The sequence below is a fragment of the Clarias gariepinus genome, chromosome 23 (assembly GCF_024256425.1).
Source record: "Clarias gariepinus isolate MV-2021 ecotype Netherlands chromosome 23, CGAR_prim_01v2, whole genome shotgun sequence".
In the NCBI taxonomy this organism is placed as follows: domain Eukaryota; kingdom Metazoa; phylum Chordata; class Actinopteri; order Siluriformes; family Clariidae; genus Clarias; species Clarias gariepinus.
This window is the reverse complement of record NC_071122.1, coordinates 16641894-16663355: the sequence shown is the minus strand read 5'-3', so window position 1 is coordinate 16663355 and position 21462 is coordinate 16641894. Positions and strand designations below refer to the sequence as shown.

At 38.7% G+C, this 21462-nt stretch overlaps 1 protein-coding gene across 2 annotated transcripts in view; it reads right to left on the bottom strand.

Moving 5' to 3' along the window:
- The window catches only part of pik3c2b (phosphatidylinositol-4-phosphate 3-kinase, catalytic subunit type 2 beta), a 57399-nt gene that overhangs the window by 4899 nt on the left and 31038 nt on the right, over positions 1-21462 (bottom strand). For both annotated transcript variants that reach the window (XM_053483917.1, XM_053483919.1), the window contains exons 13-29: positions 21179-21349; positions 18136-18247; positions 13979-14121; positions 8861-9049; positions 8481-8574; positions 8235-8329; positions 7232-7412; positions 6977-7084; positions 6073-6165; positions 5868-5997; positions 5568-5704; positions 4929-5098; positions 4601-4757; positions 4341-4450; positions 2258-2459; positions 1995-2119; positions 31-148 (exon numbers count right to left, since the gene is read on the bottom strand). In XM_053483917.1, coding sequence (XP_053339892.1) covers positions 31-148; positions 1995-2119; positions 2258-2459; positions 4341-4450; positions 4601-4757; positions 4929-5098; positions 5568-5704; positions 5868-5997; positions 6073-6165; positions 6977-7084; positions 7232-7412; positions 8235-8329; positions 8481-8574; positions 8861-9049; positions 13979-14121; positions 18136-18247; positions 21179-21349 — 2335 coding nt within the window. The remainder of the gene's footprint in view (positions 1-30; positions 149-1994; positions 2120-2257; positions 2460-4340; positions 4451-4600; positions 4758-4928; positions 5099-5567; positions 5705-5867; positions 5998-6072; positions 6166-6976; positions 7085-7231; positions 7413-8234; positions 8330-8480; positions 8575-8860; positions 9050-13978; positions 14122-18135; positions 18248-21178; positions 21350-21462) is intronic.

Here is a 21462-nt window from a genome sequence, read left to right as displayed (position 1 = left end):
TGTGTGCTGGGAATAACAGGAGGGAAATACCTGAGCAACTTCAGCGGCTGAGTGGATCAGATGCCATACGTATGCGTTCAGCTCATCTTTTCTGCGGTCGGCCATGGCTTCTCCGCGAGAGCGACCAAGCACAAAGCGACTGGGAAAACTGTAGGACAGCAAAGTGAGAAACATATAGAGCTATTTTAAAACAAGCTTACGTATATACAGAAACAGTGCAGTGAGGACACAGTGGTGGTGGCAGGAATACTGCTAAAGCAGATGCCTTTTATATCTGTTCACTAACTAGGCAGATTAAATAAGGCACAAATAAAAGACTTTCCATCCAGGTCAAAGTGTTTACTTTATTATATGTTCTGTTTGAATTTTCCCTTACTCCTTAAAAAAAAAAAAAAAAAAAAAAAAAAAACAAGAACCAAAAGCAGAAGAAAAAGTAACCAGGGTCATTTGGAAAGACAATTGAAACTGTGACTATAATAATTGTTACTGCACAACAGCGTAAATGTTAAGTCTAATATGTGTGAAGAGCTCTCAATAAAAAAAATAATTTGTCATTATTAAGCATTATGATTCTATTCTGTTGACAAAAGGAAAAGGAAGTCCTACATGCATCAGTTCTGCATTAGTATTTTCCCATTGGACGAGTTGGTTCAGTAGGCTGCTGATGTGCAGTACTGTGCAAACACCTCTTTTGTTCATATTAAAAGTTAATAAAATAAAATAAATGGGAACAAATGTTTTACTGCAACAGGCTGCAAAGATCCTAAAGATACAGTTTAAATGTGGTTGTTTATGTAACAACCTCATTAACCTTATTCCCCCTCTTGTCTGTTCTGGATTATCTGTCATCACCTGCACCTGTTTCTTACTGGTTCATGCCTTAAGTTAGATGGTTAGATTTATTTTATTTTTTTTCATAAATGATTTATAGGGCAATGTGTGGCTTAACAAACAAAAATATTTCTTTAAAACTGGTCAGTTACAGGCACTGGACACGAGAAAATGAGGGCCAAAAATGAAAAGAAGCCTGGAGAACTATTCCCCATTAAACTATATTAAAAATACCCAAGAAAGTCTGGCTCTTCGGAAGCAAAACATAAGCAAGAAATGAGGTGCGGCTCAAGACATTTGCAAATCTTTGATTTGGTAGGAATTTTTAAAACATCTTGCTGTGGTGTGCAGTTCTTTTGAATTTCTGTCACCTTGGGCATCTATAATGATCATTTTTAAAATAAATTTAAAATAATTGGATGTGATGATCAAGTTGGATGTGACACAGTACATTGTCTCATCGTCACACAGCTAACATGTAAGCGCCGAATGAAAATAAAGGCTATATGTTCAGTAATAATAAATTCAATGAGAAAATACCACAGCTCACAGCCAAAGACTTGCTGCGTTATGACACAAGGACAAGTACGACATGTCTTATCAGCCGACACTTTATCAGGGCGGGACATGGACATCAAAGTCACACCTCCCTGAGGTTCTACACTTAAACATTTTCTAAAGTTTGTAGCTTATTATAATTTTAGTCTGGTTTAATGAAATTTCCAGGAAATTAAAACATGTTCTGGACACGTAGCAACAAGGAACAACAAACACTGCTGTTAGCAGAGCTGTGCAATTTAATCGATTATTAATTTACTGTAATCAAGCTTTTGTTGGTTGATGGCTCAGTTCTCTATTCAGAATTGATTAACACCTTTTTAATTATTAAGGTAAACTTTGTGTGGTACAGAAGACTGGCAGGAAAAATATATAAATATATATATATTTCAATGGGACATGACATTTAAACAATCGATAAGTTATTACGCATTTATGAGAAATTATGAGAGTTTATTAGAAAGTTTTAGTAGTTTTTTTAAGTCAAGAAGAAATGTAAAAAAATATAGCTGTTCGAGGCAAATCAGACACACACTGGAATGAAAAAATAAATAAATAAAAAAATCACAATGCCCAAACAATTAAATAAAAGACTATCTGCGTACCTGGGCAGTTTAGAAGAAGGGAAGATGAGTCGCAGTTTACTGTGTAACTCATGGAACTCCTCAAAACTCCTCTGGACCAATGTCGCCCCCTGCTGGCCCTCACGCTCCACTTTCACCACGTAGGTCTAAACCAGAGGGAAAATTTCACATACAAGATCTCTTAACTGAAAACATATTATATACTAGAAAAAAACTAGCACTATGAGTGTGTCTGTGGTTCAAGTTTCATCGTGATATCAGAGCTAAGTTTCTAGCAGACGTACATAACCCTTGTTGGGGCTGTAGGTTTTTATGTGGCGACACACAAACAGGCTGCGAATGAGGCCATCACTTTTCATTGTGTAGACTCGCGGTGCAAACGACAACACGGGACGCTCCTCTGAGGAGGCAAACTTCATCTGGGCAAGGTTGTGGATGAAGAAGTTGAGTTTTGTGGCGACGCTGCCCAGACTGGACTCTATCAACCTGTCAAGATGAGAAAAGTGTTAACTGGATTCAAGAAATTATAGTACATTCAGATCACTGTTGTACCCATGTTGTATTTTTGAGCTCCACTTTTTAAAAAATCCAACAACCACGAGGACTTGGACAAGTCTATGGCGATACCAGGACACGTATTCCAACAAGTTTTATACTACACTGTATACTGCAATTTTCAATGATCATCTTGATTTTTATGGTTTTGTGTATATTGCATCCCTCTTTACAAGCTGCTGTCTGGATAGACTGGATATTTGCAAAACAGTTGCTCAGTGCTGATAAAAGTCTGTCAAAGGTTGTCAGCAGAATTGTGTGCATGCCAATCCTATAACTCATTATTAGTGGAGGAAAGTTCATTGTAAGGCTATACGAAATAGAGAAAAAAATTTGTTTAGCCAAATTGACAACCTCTGACTTGATAGCACTATAAATACTGAACACCAAAATTGTTTTATGTATCTGAACTGATGTAACACGCAGAGATTAAATACATATGTTAAGTTTCACAAAAATGTATACTATAATTATTTTAGAAAAGCATCCAGTGCTTACAGAAATATTACATTATTATAGGTAAATTCACTTCATCCATACATAGTCACATGTATTTTCATTCTCATACGCTTTTCATTTATAAAATACACACTCTACATAGTGGGATAAATATGCTCTTGTGTCTCCTAGATTATGCAAAGAATCTAAACTGACATTTTAGAGTCAGCAGCAAAAAAAATAAATAAATAAAAAAGGCAGGAGAACAGCAAATGGTTATAGGTGAAAAGTACATTTCAGGCTTTACCAATTTTCTCTAATGAAAGGACTCATTCTTGGAAAAGTACATGTAGCAGAGCCTCCACTGCCCCACACATTTTAGATAAAAGTGGAGTCTGGGATGTTTATCGCATTTTGAAAATTAAATACTGCCAAACTGCGGACATGCTTCTGTTTTTTTCCTCCTGACTCGGAGTCACGTAGTCTCATCAGGCACACGGCTTTCTTTTTACAGTCCTTTTCCCCATACCATAGATTTTTATGTTTTACATGCCAAAGTGAATACCAATACTTCTTAACCAGTCACCTGCACATTATAAAGACAATACAGACAAGCACAGCAAGGTTTTCAGACATGAAATTTGAATTAGTTGTGTGAAAATATACAGGTTATTTATTATAACTATATTGTGTTTAATAAATATTTATATTTAGTTTTGACCTCTATCCAAACCTATATATTTTTTGAACTGTGAAAGAAATACACAAATATACACTTAATATGCAGGCTTGTGGAGAGTAGAAAGCCTTTCGGTGTTGACTTGCTGAACAGAAAACAGCTGTAAATCAGTTTCTTCTTGTAAAACTCATGATAAACACATCCGGTCTGTACAACATCAGACAAAAACAGCAAAATAACTGAGATGCTGATGTGTTTTTGTAGAACTTAAATGGAATTAATTGTGATTATACATCATGGCAAAAGTGCCGCTGAAAAAGTAAAAGGTCGTCATTGCTGCTTCACAACCCCCAAACCTGGTTCTTATAAAAAAACATTTTAAAAAAAATGACATGGCTCCTATTTAAAATCCTTGTCATTAGTGCTGCTTGTCAGGAGCTGAGTTTATGATTTTAGTTTACTGCTCCATTTTATCCCCAGTGGAAAAGAATCATTTAAGTCAGTCACGTTCCTGTAGTATACTATAAATTTACTTTAAATTTAAACCATGATTCATTCAGAATTCAGTTAAGGCTGCATTAAAACATTTATCAAGCTTGCTGTACGTCCCACAGGTTGTACAGTATGCCCTAACTACAGAATGCAATTTAGAAATCCCCATCCTCATGATGACGAATTATTATGCGTTTTCTAACCTTGTGAAGTACATGGTGGCATCCGCCTCAGACTCGTGTGGTCTCAGAGCGTCATAAACATACTTTAAATCCTCTTGATCTGAGAGCTCAGGAATGCCACAGGACAGCATCTGTACACAAACACACAAGGACTCAGCACAGTAAGAATGTAGATAATATGCGTAAATGAAACCATGCATTTTACAAGAAATGCATGGAAATAAAAAATTAAAAAAACACTAGCAAATGAAATAAAACAGAGTATAAGATTTTTAGCTTACCAAGCCCAGCAGGTTGAGGAATAGATGAGCGTGTTTCCTGATGAGGTTGTACGCCTCGCAACACAAGTCAACAAAGTCATGAAAGCGACTTGAAGGCTTATCACCCCCATTAATCACATAAGCCATGTCAGATGTAAAGACAAAAGGAGCCCGGTCCCTAAACAACACAAAGAGTGAAACATCTTATACAAGTCCAATAACATATATCACTGTTTTTTTATCTTGCAGGAAAAGGTCAATTCATAGTGATGCCTGTAAATGCAAGGCTTGTCTGTCATGTGTAAACTGGTGTAAACAGATTTTTCGCATTCCTCATTGTTGATCTCACCGTTTGATGTTGCCAAACATCTGCGCGTGGCCCAAGAATTTGCCAAAGTCAATATGAAACATGTGGCCACTGCTCTTCAGCATGATGTTGTCATTGTGGCGATCACAGATGCCCAGGATGTAGGTGGCAACACAGCAGCCTGCACAGGAGTAGATGAAGTTCTCTACTGCCTGATGAAAAATAATGACACAGCGACATTGGGGTAAAGCCAGTCTGAACACTAAAGTAACTATTCTAGATGCAAATGGTCTACTTTTAACAGCATTATTATGCATTCAAATCTGTTCAACAACTCTATGTTTGAATGATTGACAGTTCTATGCTGTATCTATGCTATGTGAAACTCTCCTGTCTGTAGGCATTCGTTTCAGGGGCACAGTAAATCTTCAGTGTGTATCAAATTTGTGCCAATTGTGCTTCAATAATTGATGCCTCTCATTCTTTCACTTGCACTTATTACACTCCACTCTACAGCACATTCCCTTTAAGCCATTTGCACAAATCACCTTGATCCATTATCCTTCAAGATATGACGAAGCTGCATTAACTTAATGATCACCCATGGCAACCTTCTTGATAGTATTCTCCTAAACCACAGAAATGTGAATTTATACAAGGATGAAAACTTGGGCTGCTCACTTTCTCATACTCGTCCTCGGAGGGGTTGTGTTTCTGCAGCCAGTCAGCCAATGGGCGGTCCTTAAAAGATCCAGTGACTCCGTGCTCCACTTGGATTTTCCTCAAGGTCTCAGCATTCGGGATCATCTCCACCATGCCTAGGATAAAATAAATAAATAAATAAATAAAAAGATGACATTTAGACAAACCTCTCAAACTGTTTAGAACAGGCCTAGTACCTGTATGATCGTGTAACTTCCTGTTTCACGTAAAGCATACATGTTCACTAAAGAGCAAAATCAGACTCTCACACACACGTACCTCGGCTCCGGCCGGTGGAGAAGCAGCGGAAGATGACCATCTTCATATCCAAGCCTTCCTGAATCCAGATTTTGTTCATGATGCGGATGATCTGCAGAGTGAGCATGTCCTGCCGCAGGTCATCTCCTGACTGAATACATTTAAACTTCAGTTACAATTCTCGAAACTTTAGCGTCACTAACAGACTCTGCAAATGAGTTAAGACCTTAAAGATGACGTTGATGTTGTCTCCCAGCGGGTCCATGTTCTGGAACGAGAGCTTGAGTGGCACAGCATTGGAGTTAAAATAGGAGCAGGCCTAAGGGAATAAAAGAAGAGGGTGGGGGGAAACAGAAAAGGCTTAAGTAGAAGAAAAGATATTAGGTTTTACTGGTGTTGAGCACTGAAGGAGTGCTAGACAAGCCCTCAGAAAGGCACAGAGAGGAACAACAACATAAGTTTCTTTAATCACCAACAGCATTCAGTTTCGGCATAACAAACAGTACAATATATATCTCAGGATAAGGCACAAATACACACAACAAGACTGGTGACAGAGCGGTTCGATGAACATGTGAAAGTGAAGTTGAATATCTCCCATGGCCTGCACAGTTACCAGATCTAAATATTATCGAGCCACTTTGAGGTGTTTTGGAGGAGCGAGTCAGGAAACATTTTTTCTCCACTAGCATCACGTTCAAAATCCCTCTGGCCACTGGACTTGTATCTGTCATTTGCAAGACAAATTGACGCTGTATTGGCCGCAAAAGGAGGCCCTACACCATCCTAATATAGTGGTCTAGAACCAGGAGTTTCAGTTTCAATGCCCAAACCCTGTATGTATGTATGTATGTATGTACTGTATGTATGTACAGTATATATACACGCCATTTTGAAACTCTTATGAGACACTGGAGAATGTAGTTACTAAATAAAACTATACTATTTTTCTAACCAAATGCTCAGACATGATTAATTCCTTTCTTTTTCGCATAAAAACTTATCATGAAAGGTGTCGCTGTCACCAATATAAAGGAGTTTTGACAAAAAAATAAAATAAAAAAAATCTATCTAAAGCCGAAACAAGCACTGCAACTCAATCATGGAAAGTTTATGACTGATCCATGTACCTGTATGTTAATGCCCTTGACTAGGAGGCCAGGGTTAAGAGGAAGGCGGCAGCTGCTGTTTATGGAGAAGAACTGCTTGACCTCATCCAGTCCCTCTCTCAGAAGAGCCTAGAGTGAAACACAAAAGAACAACACTTAGCACTGCACTTCACAGTAGACAAATTAAACAGCTTCGCAGCTGCTCGTGGTTCAATCATCAGTACGAGAGAAGCAGCTTAATGAACATGATGAAAACGAGGAGGAGGAGGTTCAGACCTGCCGCGATGATGGCGAGGCGTCTCGGACACGCTGTGCAACTTTAGCTAGGATGCTGATGAGCCAGCACTGGCGGTCGAACTCTTCACGAAGACCTCGGCCTGAGCAGCAGAGCAACGCGGCCAGCAGGTGCTGATAACGTACGCTGAACTGGGAGTCCTGCAGTGTGTCCTTCAGCAACCTGTACATTTAAGTGTTATAATGCTTAACTGCTTTGCACAAATATAACAATACACTAGTATAACAGTACACTATACAATTTGTACACAGTGTAATATGCTTCAGCAACATTACTGACAACATTAATGCTGTGAATCACAGGGAGACTTTTGATATTTTCGTTGTTGGGATTTTTAGCAAGTCAGTGCAATTGTTATGTTAATCTGCATTACACACAGCACAATGTTATTCCACACACACTTCAATTACGGAATTGTTAAAATCATTGCGGGAACAACCTATAAATGCAAACTTCATTCATTCCTTTTTAATAACTATCTTCATGGTGGATCCCAATTGGGGCTACAAGCAGTTTCTTAAAGAAATCTGCTAAAACCTGAAAGGATACATGGGTACTCAGAAAACAAAACTGCACACAGAGAGGTGTGTAGCTTTTCAGTTTAAATTATGGCTGATCTAGGGTTGTGATGAAACACACGAACAGCATACAGTAGATGACTTATACAACCCACTACACTTTAGCAACCTTTGTAACCCGTCACCCACAATGCACAAGGAGCCTCTGAGACAGACGTTAAGGATGGATCTTTCCAGCAGATGGCGGTATAGCTGAATGAGTAAAGCACTAAACAGTGCTATTATGAATCTCAGATGTACACTTAACGCCATATGCAACTCGATATGCTTTTTATTTCAAAGGGTGTCTATTCACGTTGGCCAGGACTTGCCATGTGACAGTGACAGGTGTGTGTATATATACACACTATCAAATTTCAGACTATGCTGATCTCAGTATTGCGTGCAAAACAGAAAGTGGACGCACCAGAAAAGGCAGTGACCGACACGCACATTTCCCATGGCTCTGCGCAAAAGAAAGCGCACCAGAGGACTGTCCAGGTAACACTCGTACTTCAGTGCCTGAGTGAGGGGAAAAAACAGAAAAGGTTACCAAAATATCAGGTACAAAATATCACATTAAAAAATAAATTAATCATGTGTGCATGTGTGTAAAAGTGAGACAGAGAGAGAGAGAGAGGGAGGGGGGGGGGGGACAGCAAGTCGATGCTACCTGCACCAGCTGTGGAAGAAAGTCCAGTAGCTCAGGGTCAGAAATAGAGTCCATCCACTGGACAGCTGTGCGTCTGCACTCCTGATCTGGAAACCTAAATACACAAATAAAACTGATTTACATCTTAAAGTTTTACAACTTAACAGGTCAGAAAAAAACTGTGTGTCTATATGCATTCTAAATGGATATTGACTATAGATAGATAGAAAGGAAAACAAAAAAGATGGACAATAGAAGGATGAAAGAAAATTCTATAATTTCAGATAAGGATTTGAAAAATAATAAAGCATCAGTTTACAAAATAATCTGGTATAATGTATTAGAGTTGGTCAGGTGGCCTTGACAGGATGTGAATAGTGAGCAGGAAACAGAGCTATTACGTGGCCTGCAGCAAGCCTAGTGCGTCCAGGTGGTTGGTGCATGCCCACTGGCGAAGGAGACCATAGATGTCAGGCAGACATGACCACTCCCAGCTGGGGGCGCTGGCAAGGATCATGGGCAAGTGACTGCTCTCGGCTTGGCAGAAGGAACGCTTTTCCCACAGCAGACGCTTGTGCTCTGGAGTCAACCTGACAAAACACAGGGGCGGAGAGGTGACCATGTGTAGTGAGGGTATGGAAACGTTATTTAATGTCAACCAGTCAACTTGTACAACCTTGGAAGGTCACATACTGTTAAACTATGCAGAATTTAGTTGCGAGAGAGACAAAGAATCATCTCTAACTTATGGTTTTATCAGACGCTAGAAAAGTAAGATGCTTAGGGACATGCAGCTGACTTGTACTGAAACCTAAAGAGAAATTTAATATAAGATTTTACAACATAAAGCAATAATGCCTGTCACACCCCGACAGAGTGCAGATACACACTTGAAGTTTAATTTGACTCTTCCCCCATCCTGGAACTTTATAAACACACTATAGACAGGAATGTTCTTCCTACACAAACAAATCTGTATTACATATTCCTCTTCATCATGAAGTTCCTGTGTGGCAAAAAAAAAAAAAAAGACATCCTGTGATACAGGATGTGATACAGGATGTGACACCTATTTTGATCATCCTTATTTCTTTCATCTTTTCTGCTTATTCTACATTTTCAGATCCCCTCATTTATTATGCATCCTATACCGAGCGTGTTTGCAACACTGTGCTAAATATCAGATTAGACTTCTTCAAAAGCAGAAGTTTTTTCTTAGTAATGTATTGGCTTCTGTCCATACATTAGGGCCTGAAAAATTACCAGCTACCAAGTCTTGTCTCAGCTAGGCTTTAACATTGGCTTGTGTTCACATGTAACCCATTCCTGATTACCACACAGACACAGAAAAGAAAAAAAAAAGAAAGAGACGCGCAAATAGAAAGAGGAAGAAAGATAATTAAAGTAACCAAAATAGAGATAGACTGAATGAAACAGAATGTAAGATTAAAAGAAAGAGAAAGAGAAGTAAGAACGAAACAAAACAGACAACACAAAGGAGCTCAGAAAATGAAAGACACCATGCAATGAAAGACACCATGCAAAAAAGAAAGATGATTAGTTCTTAACAAGTTTAAAAGGTCTCATATTTTTCTATTTGTTTAAAAAGCTCTTCAGGGTCTCAAAGTCTGGCTCTAGCCTAAATACCATTTTTCCTACCTCAAACTCTCTGTATTTTCCATTTCAGTATTTATGTAAATGAGCTACTGCTGAGCCCCACCCCTCCAGAAAACCGCAGGCATAAGCAACAAGCGGGGAGAGGGGGTCTTCTTATATGACATCACAATAGGAGATCTATAAATGGCAGTGATGCGACCTACAAAACTCCAACTAGATGCTGAGTGTTACTAAAAGAAAAACATGCCAAAAAGAAAGGTGGTGTGTGGACGTCCCGGATAAAGCAGACAAAGTGTTCAAGACCGAACGGCGGAAAAGGTAACCAATGTACCTCATTCCAACTGCCATTAAACTACAAAGAAGAGGAAGATGTAACAAAAATGAAAAAGGAAAATTCAAAATGTGAATACACACCCATGTGAATGTCTGAAAATGATTAAAAAGGGCGGGATGGTCAATACCACTCTGGAAGATGCTTCCCTCATTTCTTTCAGTATAGCTCATACTCTCAGGCCTGTGGCTATCCAAAGCCCAGGCCAAGGAGTGGCGCCAAACAGGCTAACTTGATCGTCTGCTAGTGGCACAGGTTCATCACTCAGTCATATTGAGACTGTGTCTGTTCCCCAAGCTCAACAAAAATTTGAAAAGTTTCAAATACTAAAACAAAGACTCATAGTTTTAGTAATCTAATTAGTATAGTATTAGACCACACTGAATGCACAGCCAGCACTTTATATACCACTTTATAATTATAATCTCAGTGAATCTGAAAAACTAAAACTGCAAACACACACTTTACATCCAAAGTTTCAGATTCATAATTCATAAAAAGTTGTATCATCCTATGGACTATCCACATACCCACAAACATCTCTATAAACAAGGCTTTTTTTTTGTTCATGATCTTATAAGCATATAAACAAAGCCATGATAGTCACATGATTTCTCTTTGATCTCTTCAACACTCACTTGAAATTAGAGTAAAAAATCCAAGAGGATATCCCGTGGGAACTAAAAACGGCTCAACAGCCGAGTCATTGTTAGCTAAAGATTTCTTGCAGTCTATTAAAAAAAAAAACATGGTTTCTACATGTACTCTAAATGTGCAGATGCAACTATCATTACTTATTCTGCAACAGTATTGGACCACTTTTGACCATTTAAAGTACTTACTCACTGTCTATACCTCTTTATCCTGTACACAGGGTTGCAGGGGGCCTGAAGCCTATCCAAGGAGACCTGAGGCACAAGGCGGGGTACACCCTAGATGGGGTGCCAATCCATCGTAGGGCACACACACCTACACGCACTCACATGTTTGTTTCACACACTACGGGCAATTTGGGAAAGTCGTTTATCTGCATGTCTTTGGACTGTGGGAGGAAAGCGGAGAAAACCCAGCAAGCATGGCGAGAACATGCAAAAGACGACAGTGCTAACCACTACGGGTGAAATGTGATTAGAAAGTGATTTGAAAGCTTGGTATAAAATAACACTTCACATAATAGTCAAATAGTTCAGAACAGGAATCTGAGGTTCCAGTGGACGTAAGCAATATCAGGCGTTTTCTAAATTTGTGGCCTATTTTGGAAATGTTTTGGAAGTACTATATGCATACTACAACCTCAAGTCCTTACTCTATGTCTAATAGCTAGGCAGCTAGTTAGATACTTTTAAGTAAGCTTGTACGCGTCACCACCAGAACAATTATCCTTGACAACAATCAGACAAGTTCGCTTTAAATGTATTACTACTGTAAATAAATGTTTCATAATATAGCCATAATCTCTACATCTGTAATAGCAGGACCGATTGAGATTGTGTGACTCAGAAGTACTGAGAGAGTCTCCTTTAAAAACAATAATAATTTAACAAGTGCTGTGGTCAATCAAAATCTGACCCAAACATCAACATGTACAACTAGAGCCAGCCAAAAGGATAAAAAAAAAAAATATATATATATATATATATATATAAATTAATTGAGACTTGTGTGGCTGTAAACTAGCTCTCGGTAGGCAATCTCATCATCTCTTTGCCCTTCCCTGCTACCTTAAAAGTCACATTTTGGGAGTGGCTCTTTCCCATGGGATGCCAGCTGCAGGGCAAGACCCCTGAATCATATTACCACCCGTGTGTACTGAGCTCCATCCATCAGGAAAACCATGCCCCTCCTTTAGTTTCTGGATTTAACCCAGAATACAGTAAATGACCAGTCCCATACACTTTTTAACTGCATTTCCCAGAGTTCACTACTTACCAAGCTTAAGATAATTAATGATTAATAAAAATAAATAAATAAAGGGAAAAAAGAAAAACCTTTAAGTATCCTGGGTTTAATACGAAATGTATCCGGTTCTCCGAAACAGCAATTGGTTGCAGTTTATGAATGTGACTTTGCTCAATGATGCAGAACGTGATGCCGTCATTATGAGCTGCAAGACTACTGTGACTGAAATACACAGTTTGTAGCAAAGTTGTGTGTGTACTTCACACATTTAGTGGATAGACATTTAGTTTCAGAGTTGACCATGGTGCTGAGTCAGCAGGACGTAAAGTGAAATCACACCATTAGCATACAGTACTGTTGAAACATCTTTAGCCACCCCCTTTTCTTCATATTTTGCTTCCAAAGAGTCAGACTTTCTTGTTATTTTAATGTAGTCTTGGAAATAATTCACCAGGCCTCCTGAAGGACTTTTTGACTCTCATTTTCAGTCCAGTCCCTGTATCTGACCTGTGTCACCACACAGTGACCTATGAATCATTCAAGCACAAAAAAAAATCTATCTTAAGGCATGGGACTAGTGGGAAACAGGTGCAGATGATGACAGATGATCAGGCTGGTGATGGATTTACTGCTGATGCCGAGTGGTTGGAACAGACAAGAGGGGAAACGAGATGGCTGCTGAGGTTGTTACATAAACAACCAAATTAATTTTTAGTCATAGTTTGCTCCCGTTTCTTTCTCTGACCTTTGCACATTTTTTTTGTATTTCACAATGCTCAGAGACACTGCAAAACTGAGCAAAACCATATCTGTATCTCACAGCAGCAGCTGATAAGAGAGCACACACCCAGCTCAAACCCTTGACCTATGGTCGGACTGACTGATATGTGACTTAATACTTCCAGGTTTCTTTAACCCTCACACTCTATAAATGTTTAACAGAGTATTTGCGTATCTCGGGAAAGACCTACGTGGCAAAATGAGGGACAGAAAGCCAGAAAACGGGTGGTATAGGAAAGAAAAAGAGAGAGAGAGAAAGAGAGAGAGAAAGAGAGAGAGAGAGGGTACTAGACAAAGGAGTGCAGAGGAAGAGAAACCAGCTGGGAGGATATCCACATCACCCTGTGTGCAGCTGAATGTAATAAAAAAAAAATTACACTTTGGGGAAAAAAGAAAACAATATATGGAAAAGGCTTTAAAGTCTAAACCTTCATCAAACATCACTAATGAAGTCCTCGCTGTGCTTTGGTGTGCTGGTGAGAATATGCCTAATGGTTCAGAATGGTATGCCAACGTCATTTGGGAATGTGGGAAGTCTTATCGCTCAAATGTGACTGAAATGATATGCTTGGAACTTCTAAAGGAGCTTTTTGTAGGATTATTCTAAATCCTGGCAGAATGCTTTAATAAAGCATTTAATATCCAGCGCCTTTTACATTTTACATTGAACAGGCATTTAACAATCAGCTGTCAACTAAATTTAACAGCTGAATCCTAAAAAGTCAAAACCATGTCCAGATGACGCATGACAAGCCACAGAGCGTCAAAGATGTACTCCAGCTTCTCATTCCATCTGCGATATTGTATAGTTAGAAAACACCCTTGGAAGTATTCTCTCCCCTTTCCATTAGTAAGTTAATGCTCATTGTTTTAGTAAAGGTGTGGTTCTCACCAGAAGAGAGACTTCTTGTTCAGGATGTCCTGGAGCTGTCTCTGGCTGCTCTGATCCAATCGGGAGAACTCGTACTGAGGGCTGAACTCGGCTGGTGGAGGGGTGCTAAAACGCACCTCAAATGAGGATGTCGGAAAGTCCACCTGAACAAATTAGGGATGGGGGGGAGGCAATGGATTTTAGGACAATGGTGTTTACAATGAAACGGCATAAGAAGAGAAGATGATGAATAGTAAACTAGAATAAAAACAAATTAACACTACATAAAAATAAAGATACATTATAATAGAATTTTTGCTGCTTATGGTATACAAAATTTTTTGGGTTTAGTCGATAAGTCTAGTCATATAAAACAGGAAAAGGAAGTGGGAAGGCAATACACAGCTTTTTTTTTGTCGAAAACATATATAGAAGTGTGCTTTTAAATAGCACTGTAAGCTAAAATTATATTCCTTTTAACATCATGTTTTAACATCATTTATAATGATCAAAAAAGCATTTTGTAGACCGGATCAACACCGGGCCTAACAAAACTCAAGAAGAAAAATGACTGAGGTTTTCTTATCGCTGCCTTTTCCAGACATTTGGAAAGCACTTTTTTTCGTTAAACATAGCATTGCACTTAGTGTAGAGGTGTGCGGTCTTTTCTCTATGGCCGACAAAAACAATCAGTCAAATTTGAAATTTGTGAGACAAAGAATTATTACAGGGCTGAATAAACCACTTAGTGCATGCTTTTATTCAACTTAAGTATTTTATCCTGGGTAAGGTGGGTTACATTGAAAAAAATAATAATTTTAATTTGTTAAAAAAATATCATAGGCAGGTGCAAGCAGTGACATTAACTGGGCGGGATTGGTAAGAATTCCTTCTGGAGAAGTGTCTTTCACACACTTCCAACTCAATCCTTCTTTATCCTGATATAAACAATCAGTAGATATAGAAAATTGAATCTAGTTTTATACTACGGAATAATATGCTCTGAGATAATTCTAATTTCATGTCAATAAAAAGGATTTTTAAGAGAAGGGTAAAAGGGAGTGAGAATGCAGCACCTGGGTTTATGCTCGTTATCAGCTGCTACAGTTCACTTTAAGTCTTGACAGCTGTGTCAACAGCTGCGCTGGGCAGTAACAGAAGCTCCTACAGCACAACGCCTTTTAACAGTGGGGGCTTCCACCTTCAACAGGCCAAGTCAAACACTGAAAGATTCACTGCTATCTCTCTCTCTCTCTCATGTACATTCGTGGCCAAGCAATACTCAGTGCATGTGTAGAGGAGTTGAAGAGCAAGGGAGGACAAAGACAATCAGAGTAGAATTTTAAAAAAGTCCAGATCAACTGAAAAAGCAAAGGGCTGGATTGACGGTGGTGGGGGAGGAATGTGAATGATGGGGTGAGAATATTTTTCAGTCTTAAATAAGGCCCAGATGTACTATCTGGTCCCAGATGTGCAGCAAGGGCAGTCAAGTTGAGAAAAGAACACCTTCATGCTGTCTTTCAAAAGGTACAAACCAAAAGCTTTGAAAAGGCTGGAAGTAGTCTCTTCCAAACACAACCCAAGTGCCCTCAGACAGAGCTGTAGCCACCAGGCACACGACACCACTGGCACAGCTCTGAAGCAGTTCTGAGAATCCAGTCTACGTCACATTAGTGCCTTTCTGTGCGACTGATGGAAATTTCAATGCATTATCATGATCTCACTTGACTTTGCTGTAGGTCAGAAAGAGACCAGCAGGGTTTGGTGATTTCTTGGCTCTAAATCGAAATGAGTTCAGTCGGGCGTGTAAGAGCAGGGAAAGAACCCAACTGTGCTGAGCTCTAGCCATAGGACCACAGATCTAGCAAGAGAACTGGAGAGGGAAGGAAAAGTGGCTTTTCGAAAGGCACTGCAAAAAAAAAATAAAAAAGTGTCATGTTTGGTTGTTATGACGTGGCAAGTCAGTGTACCAGTGTCTGTAAAAAGTGCATGGGTTTCTGTGAGAGTCTGCGGGTGACAGAGTTTATGTAGTTGATGACTGAGCTTGTGCGTGTGTGTGTGTGCATGCGTGGGCATGTGCTGGAGGGGATGTCCTGCAGGATGAGATGTAAAAAGTTCATTTTTTCTGGCCTGTTTCCCTCATGCTCTTTCTGTCAGAGAACTGACCTACTTTCCCTCTGCAGAAGGACACACCCCTTAGGAACCAAACTTCAGCTCTCCTGGACAGACTATAACCAAGTTAAGCAAAACCCTGACAAATAGACCACTTAGTGCATGCTTTTATTCATCTTAAGTATTTTATCCTGGTTAAGGTGGGTTACATTCCAATTTCTTTTGTTTTGTTTTGCAAAAAAAAAAACCCAGAACCAAATGTCCCGCTTTCTGGAATTGCAAACAACTATCACAAGACTCCTACACAGTATATAATCAAGCAAGTTAATGTATAATGTAAAATATGTATAGTATAATGTGGAAAACAGTTAACAATCACGGTATTACACAGATTTAATTAATAGTAAGCAATAATTTGTAGTGTAATTTTACTTCTATTCTTTGCAGTTGTTTGTACTTTCCCATCAGTCAGTTAGTTCCTGTTTCCTCAGAATATCAGCCAGCCAAGATTGCATTTTTATTAATACTGTTTTTTTACATTATGACAGCTCTGTTTGAACTGTGAAGCCCAGTTTCACCACCGTTTCAGATTTTGGGTAACTAGCAGGTAGTGAAACACGTTTTGCTGAGGTCAGCGTCTATAGGATGTGGTCGTGCATGTGCGCTAGTGTGTTTATTATGTTGTGGCTTGTAAGTGGAGAGCAAATGTACCGCAAACAGCTCATTTCTCTTAACCACTCTCTTTTTTGTCAGGATACTCTTAAAGCCCTTTTTGACATAAATTTAAAGATAAACTGCCCTGTGCACTTCATCCGCTTTCTACAGGTTACACTTCGAAGTGCAAAAAATGACAAAATATCTCAAATATAAATAACTTATTTATTTATTTTTTGTTTAAATTAATATTATTTATTAAATTAGCCTAACTAGTACTTCCTATTATTAGATTATAATCAACTAAATCTCTGAATTATATTCTATCAAAAGGATTATTTTGCCTACACTGCCTGTCCCAAAAAATTCCATAGTCTAATATTCAGTTTGATCACCTTTAGATTTGATTACAATGCACTGTGGAAGCCAGTCAATGCTCCCAGGACCACTCTTTCACCATTTGTGTCCTGGAATATGACTAAGAAGTAAAAAAATAAATAAATAGTACTGTATAACCAGTTCATTCAGTATATTCAGGTAGTCAGCTAAACTTATTTTATTGTTGCTGAGAACAGAGGCTAGAATAACAGTCTATCACTTCATGCACTTCCCTTCTTGACCTGATGCACGCATCGTTTTGGACCAGAGTCAAATTGAACTCATCAGTGCACATGACCTTTGTGCATTGCTCCAAAGTCCAATTTTTATGCTTCCTCACAATTTTTTTTTTCTAATTAGCCTCACTAACAAGTTTAGTCCCAATACTGTGAGTTTTTGTCAAACTGAAATGCTCTTACTTTTATTATTAAATATAGCAGTGATTTCTACTATTTAAATTGTTTTTACTATGCAACCAAAGTGATCTCTGATTACAATAATTTATTTTTCGAACACATTTACTCTGTACAGTTTATGGCTCGGCACCGTCCTTCCAGGTGTTAATAACCCTATTTCAGTCATTTCAGCATAATAGTAGCTTTCTTTGCTTACTGTAGCCAATAATTCATCCCTTCTGTAAAGGTGACTTACTTCTTGTTCCAGATTGTTCATTAGGGACAAACGGATAAAGCTACATCCTAAATTTATATTTCTGTAAAGCTCCTTTCCGACAAAGGGCTATTAAAGCAAACTAATCTGGACTGAGTTATTTCTAATATTAACATATTTTATATTATCTGGAAACACTAGCTTAATGCTATTATTGCACAACAATAGAATAAGGGAACTTTTCCAGGGAAAAACAGAACAGTCTGGTAATGGCAAAGGGAAGTGTTTCTGCATTTGTAAGAATACAAATAAAAATAGTCTCATAGACAAACAGACTGATGACAGTAAAAAACAACAACAGAGAAGTAGGAACCCTGAGGTGCATGTTAAAGTGTCTTCCTGTACAGTATATATATCACACTAACCTGCAGGATGACACTATCAGGCTGGCTGAAGTTGGGAGTGCTGGACCGGGTGTTTCCGCTCCCTGGCGTTGACGGCCAAAGACCCAACAGCTTCCTGCCACAGGTCAAAATGCTGCAACACAGGAAAACACACAGCTCTATCCCATTAGCCCAACATCTACTTCTAAAGATACACAACAATCTCAACAACATGAGGGGCGTTCAAGTCAAACCAGGACGTGTGATGACATTTTTCGTAGATGAAGTAGTAAAAAAAAAAAAAAAAAACGATTGAGGTTTATGTAAGAGGCAGGAAAGAGTTAAATGGAGCAAATATTTTAAAGAAGGCCGTACCTCCTTGAATAATGATCTCGGCCATGATGACGGGAAGCCCATTCATGAACATTTAGTAAATAAAACGCTCTTATGGAGGGAAAGAAAACTGGCTGGTTTGATCACCAAAGCCATTCTGCTTTAAAAGGCAAGACACACGCTCATACTACCCACTGCACTTGCACATTACAGGATGGGAGTTAACTGCCACATCCCCCATACCATCCTGACCTCAGGCCATGTGATTTCCATACATGGGCCATTAAGGGAGTTCCTGGGAGGCCAGTGTTCCAGAAATTAATCCGGCAGCCTGATCACAGAAAACATTCTACCACTGGGATACTAAAAGAAATAAAAAAATCCTTATTTGACTTGAACACCCTTCTATTTTTTCTGTTTCCAGCATGTTTTTTGAAATAAGTGTTTACTCACGACTTTTGAAAACAATGCTATTTAAATGAAGCTGGAAGACACAGGTTATAATAACACTTTGGTGTAAAACAACCAACCAATAATTTTTTCAATTAATTGAAACCATTTTGTTTAGTATTTAATGCACAGTTATGTTACTATTATTTTAAACACGGGCAGACAAATCCCACACTTCTGTAACAAGCAGATTTGATGCTTGAGCTATTCATAGCTGAGGGGTGATAGCTGAGGAGATTCAGTAATAAGAGTAGGAAAAAAAATTTACTCCCCACTGACTGTCACAAAAATTAATGTGCGACTTGGTACAGAAAATATGTGTAAAATGAACGCACAGTGGTGGCAGGTTAGTGCTGTAATTACACTCCGATCTCTGCGGCTCACTACTTGCTGCAATGCACATCTGAGTCAAGGTGTAATCTGGGAAATGAAAGGTATGAGGAAACACTGACTAAACCAAGCCATATAATGTTCAGCACTAAGCTGTCATAAAACTCTATTGCTTTTTCAACAAGCACACATACCTTATATATTTATAGTTAAATAAATGGTAGGTCATGTGAGTGCATCTTTGGCCAAGGACGTGCTGACGTTTTTTTTGAGTGTGCAAACACAAGGCATAGCAAATGAATGTATGACCAGTATGACAGCACGACACCAATCACTGTTATTAAAAATCACAAACTTTAACAGATTACCTAATCTTAGATTAACCCTAAAAAAGAGACAATCCCTGGTGTTTCATACATTCAGCTTGATCTACAGCACCTGCAGTCACTTGGCGTTCCTATCACTGTTATACAAACTTTATTGCGCACTCGGTTACTCCCACTCGTTCAGCAAAATTCACTCGCTTACGTACAGTGTGATAGTGCTGAGTCAAAAGCAAACCTGCTTTCCGCAAAGCAAACCACAAAGACAGTTTTTTCTTTTGTTCTGGACGTTGTTTTTGAGCACAGAGGAAGTGCTGATTTGCAAAAAGAGCACGTTTCTTTTACATTTACCCTTTTAAATGCTCACAGTGCAAAAGTGCACGGTTTTGCTCTTCTAGCCATTTAATGTCAAGTCAAATCAGAAGCTTGCTCTTGTTAACATGTGGTAATTCCATTAGATAGTGTTTAAAGTGACTATTCATTATATATCATGTGCTGTTAGTTTGGAGGTCTGCCAGGCATACCCCATTATTCCTCATAACTCACTATTGCAGGTGTGTATAGAGTTACAATTTGATTGTTAAAAAAAAAAGCTACTTTTTAAATCATATGCATTTGCTTTTTGGTCAAGACATGGCATTTTCCATCTGTGACCTAATAAAACCATTTCCTACACTATGATTTATAAGTAGTTTTTATTCATAAGCAGTCCATAAATTTATACATATTTTACAGGTCATCCAGATCACCATAGCAACCAAAATGAATCTGTAAAATCTGAGTAGATGAATAAATCCTTTCTGTCACAAATAAGTGCTTATAATTTTACATTTTTTTATTGTGCTGAATATTCGTCTTAACTTGCACAGGCCTTTGACCGCAAATTATTTTGGAAGGTGGAAAACAATTACAAAATAAACTCAACCACAATAAACTGTACTGTACTGTAACTGCCTGTACAACTGCTTATTAAATCAGTTATTCAATAAAGCCTATATATATATATATATATATATATATATATATATATATATATATATATATTATCTTTTAATAATATGATTAAACTGACCCTGAAATTGGGGGAAAATAGGATTAGTGACTTCAAGCATGGCATGGTTGTTGGTTCGAGATGGATCGTTGAGCTCCTGAAATTTTCTCACACAAGTATACAGAACGGTATGAAGGAAAAAAAAAATCCTTTTTGGTGGCAGAAAATCATACGAGGGACCAAAGGAGAATGGTCAGATGGTTAAAGTTGGGAGTAAGTCTATAGAATGTGCAGTACATTGAAGCATGAACAACAGCAGAAGACCACATCGGGTTCCAGTATTATTAGATAAAAACAGAAATCTAAGGCTACAGTTGGCACAACATTGCCAAAACTTAACAGCTCAAGACTGAACAAACATCGGGTCGTGATACAATATGTACTGATCAGTTTTAGGGATCCGGTGGATCAATGGCTGTTAAGATTTTGAGGCAGGAATACAACCTAAACACAACGCAGAAGCAGGGAGAACATGCAAAACTTCACAAAATGGATAAAGTGCAAACAGGAGCAAACCATGGATTTTGGCACTATGAGGTGCTGCACCACCATGTTGTCCTATACAAAAGCATAATTCATTATTCCTTAATGCACTCACTGTCGAAAGTTAAAGAGCGGCATTGTGACCCAGCCCAGTGCCTCCATGTTGCGGGCTTTCTGCTTGCTCTTGTCATCTGCCCCTCCAGGGGGTGGTAGCGGTGTCGCATATAAAGTCACTGTCAGCTGAGACTCTCGTGGCAGCTGGTTGATCTGCACTGGAAAGCAAATCCTATAATGTAAAATGAGAAGAAGAGAGCAAAGGGGAAAACAGGATCAATCAACTTCATGGAATATTATCTAGCACACCTACTACAGCAGCTGGCCAAAGCTGAGTGGGTGACA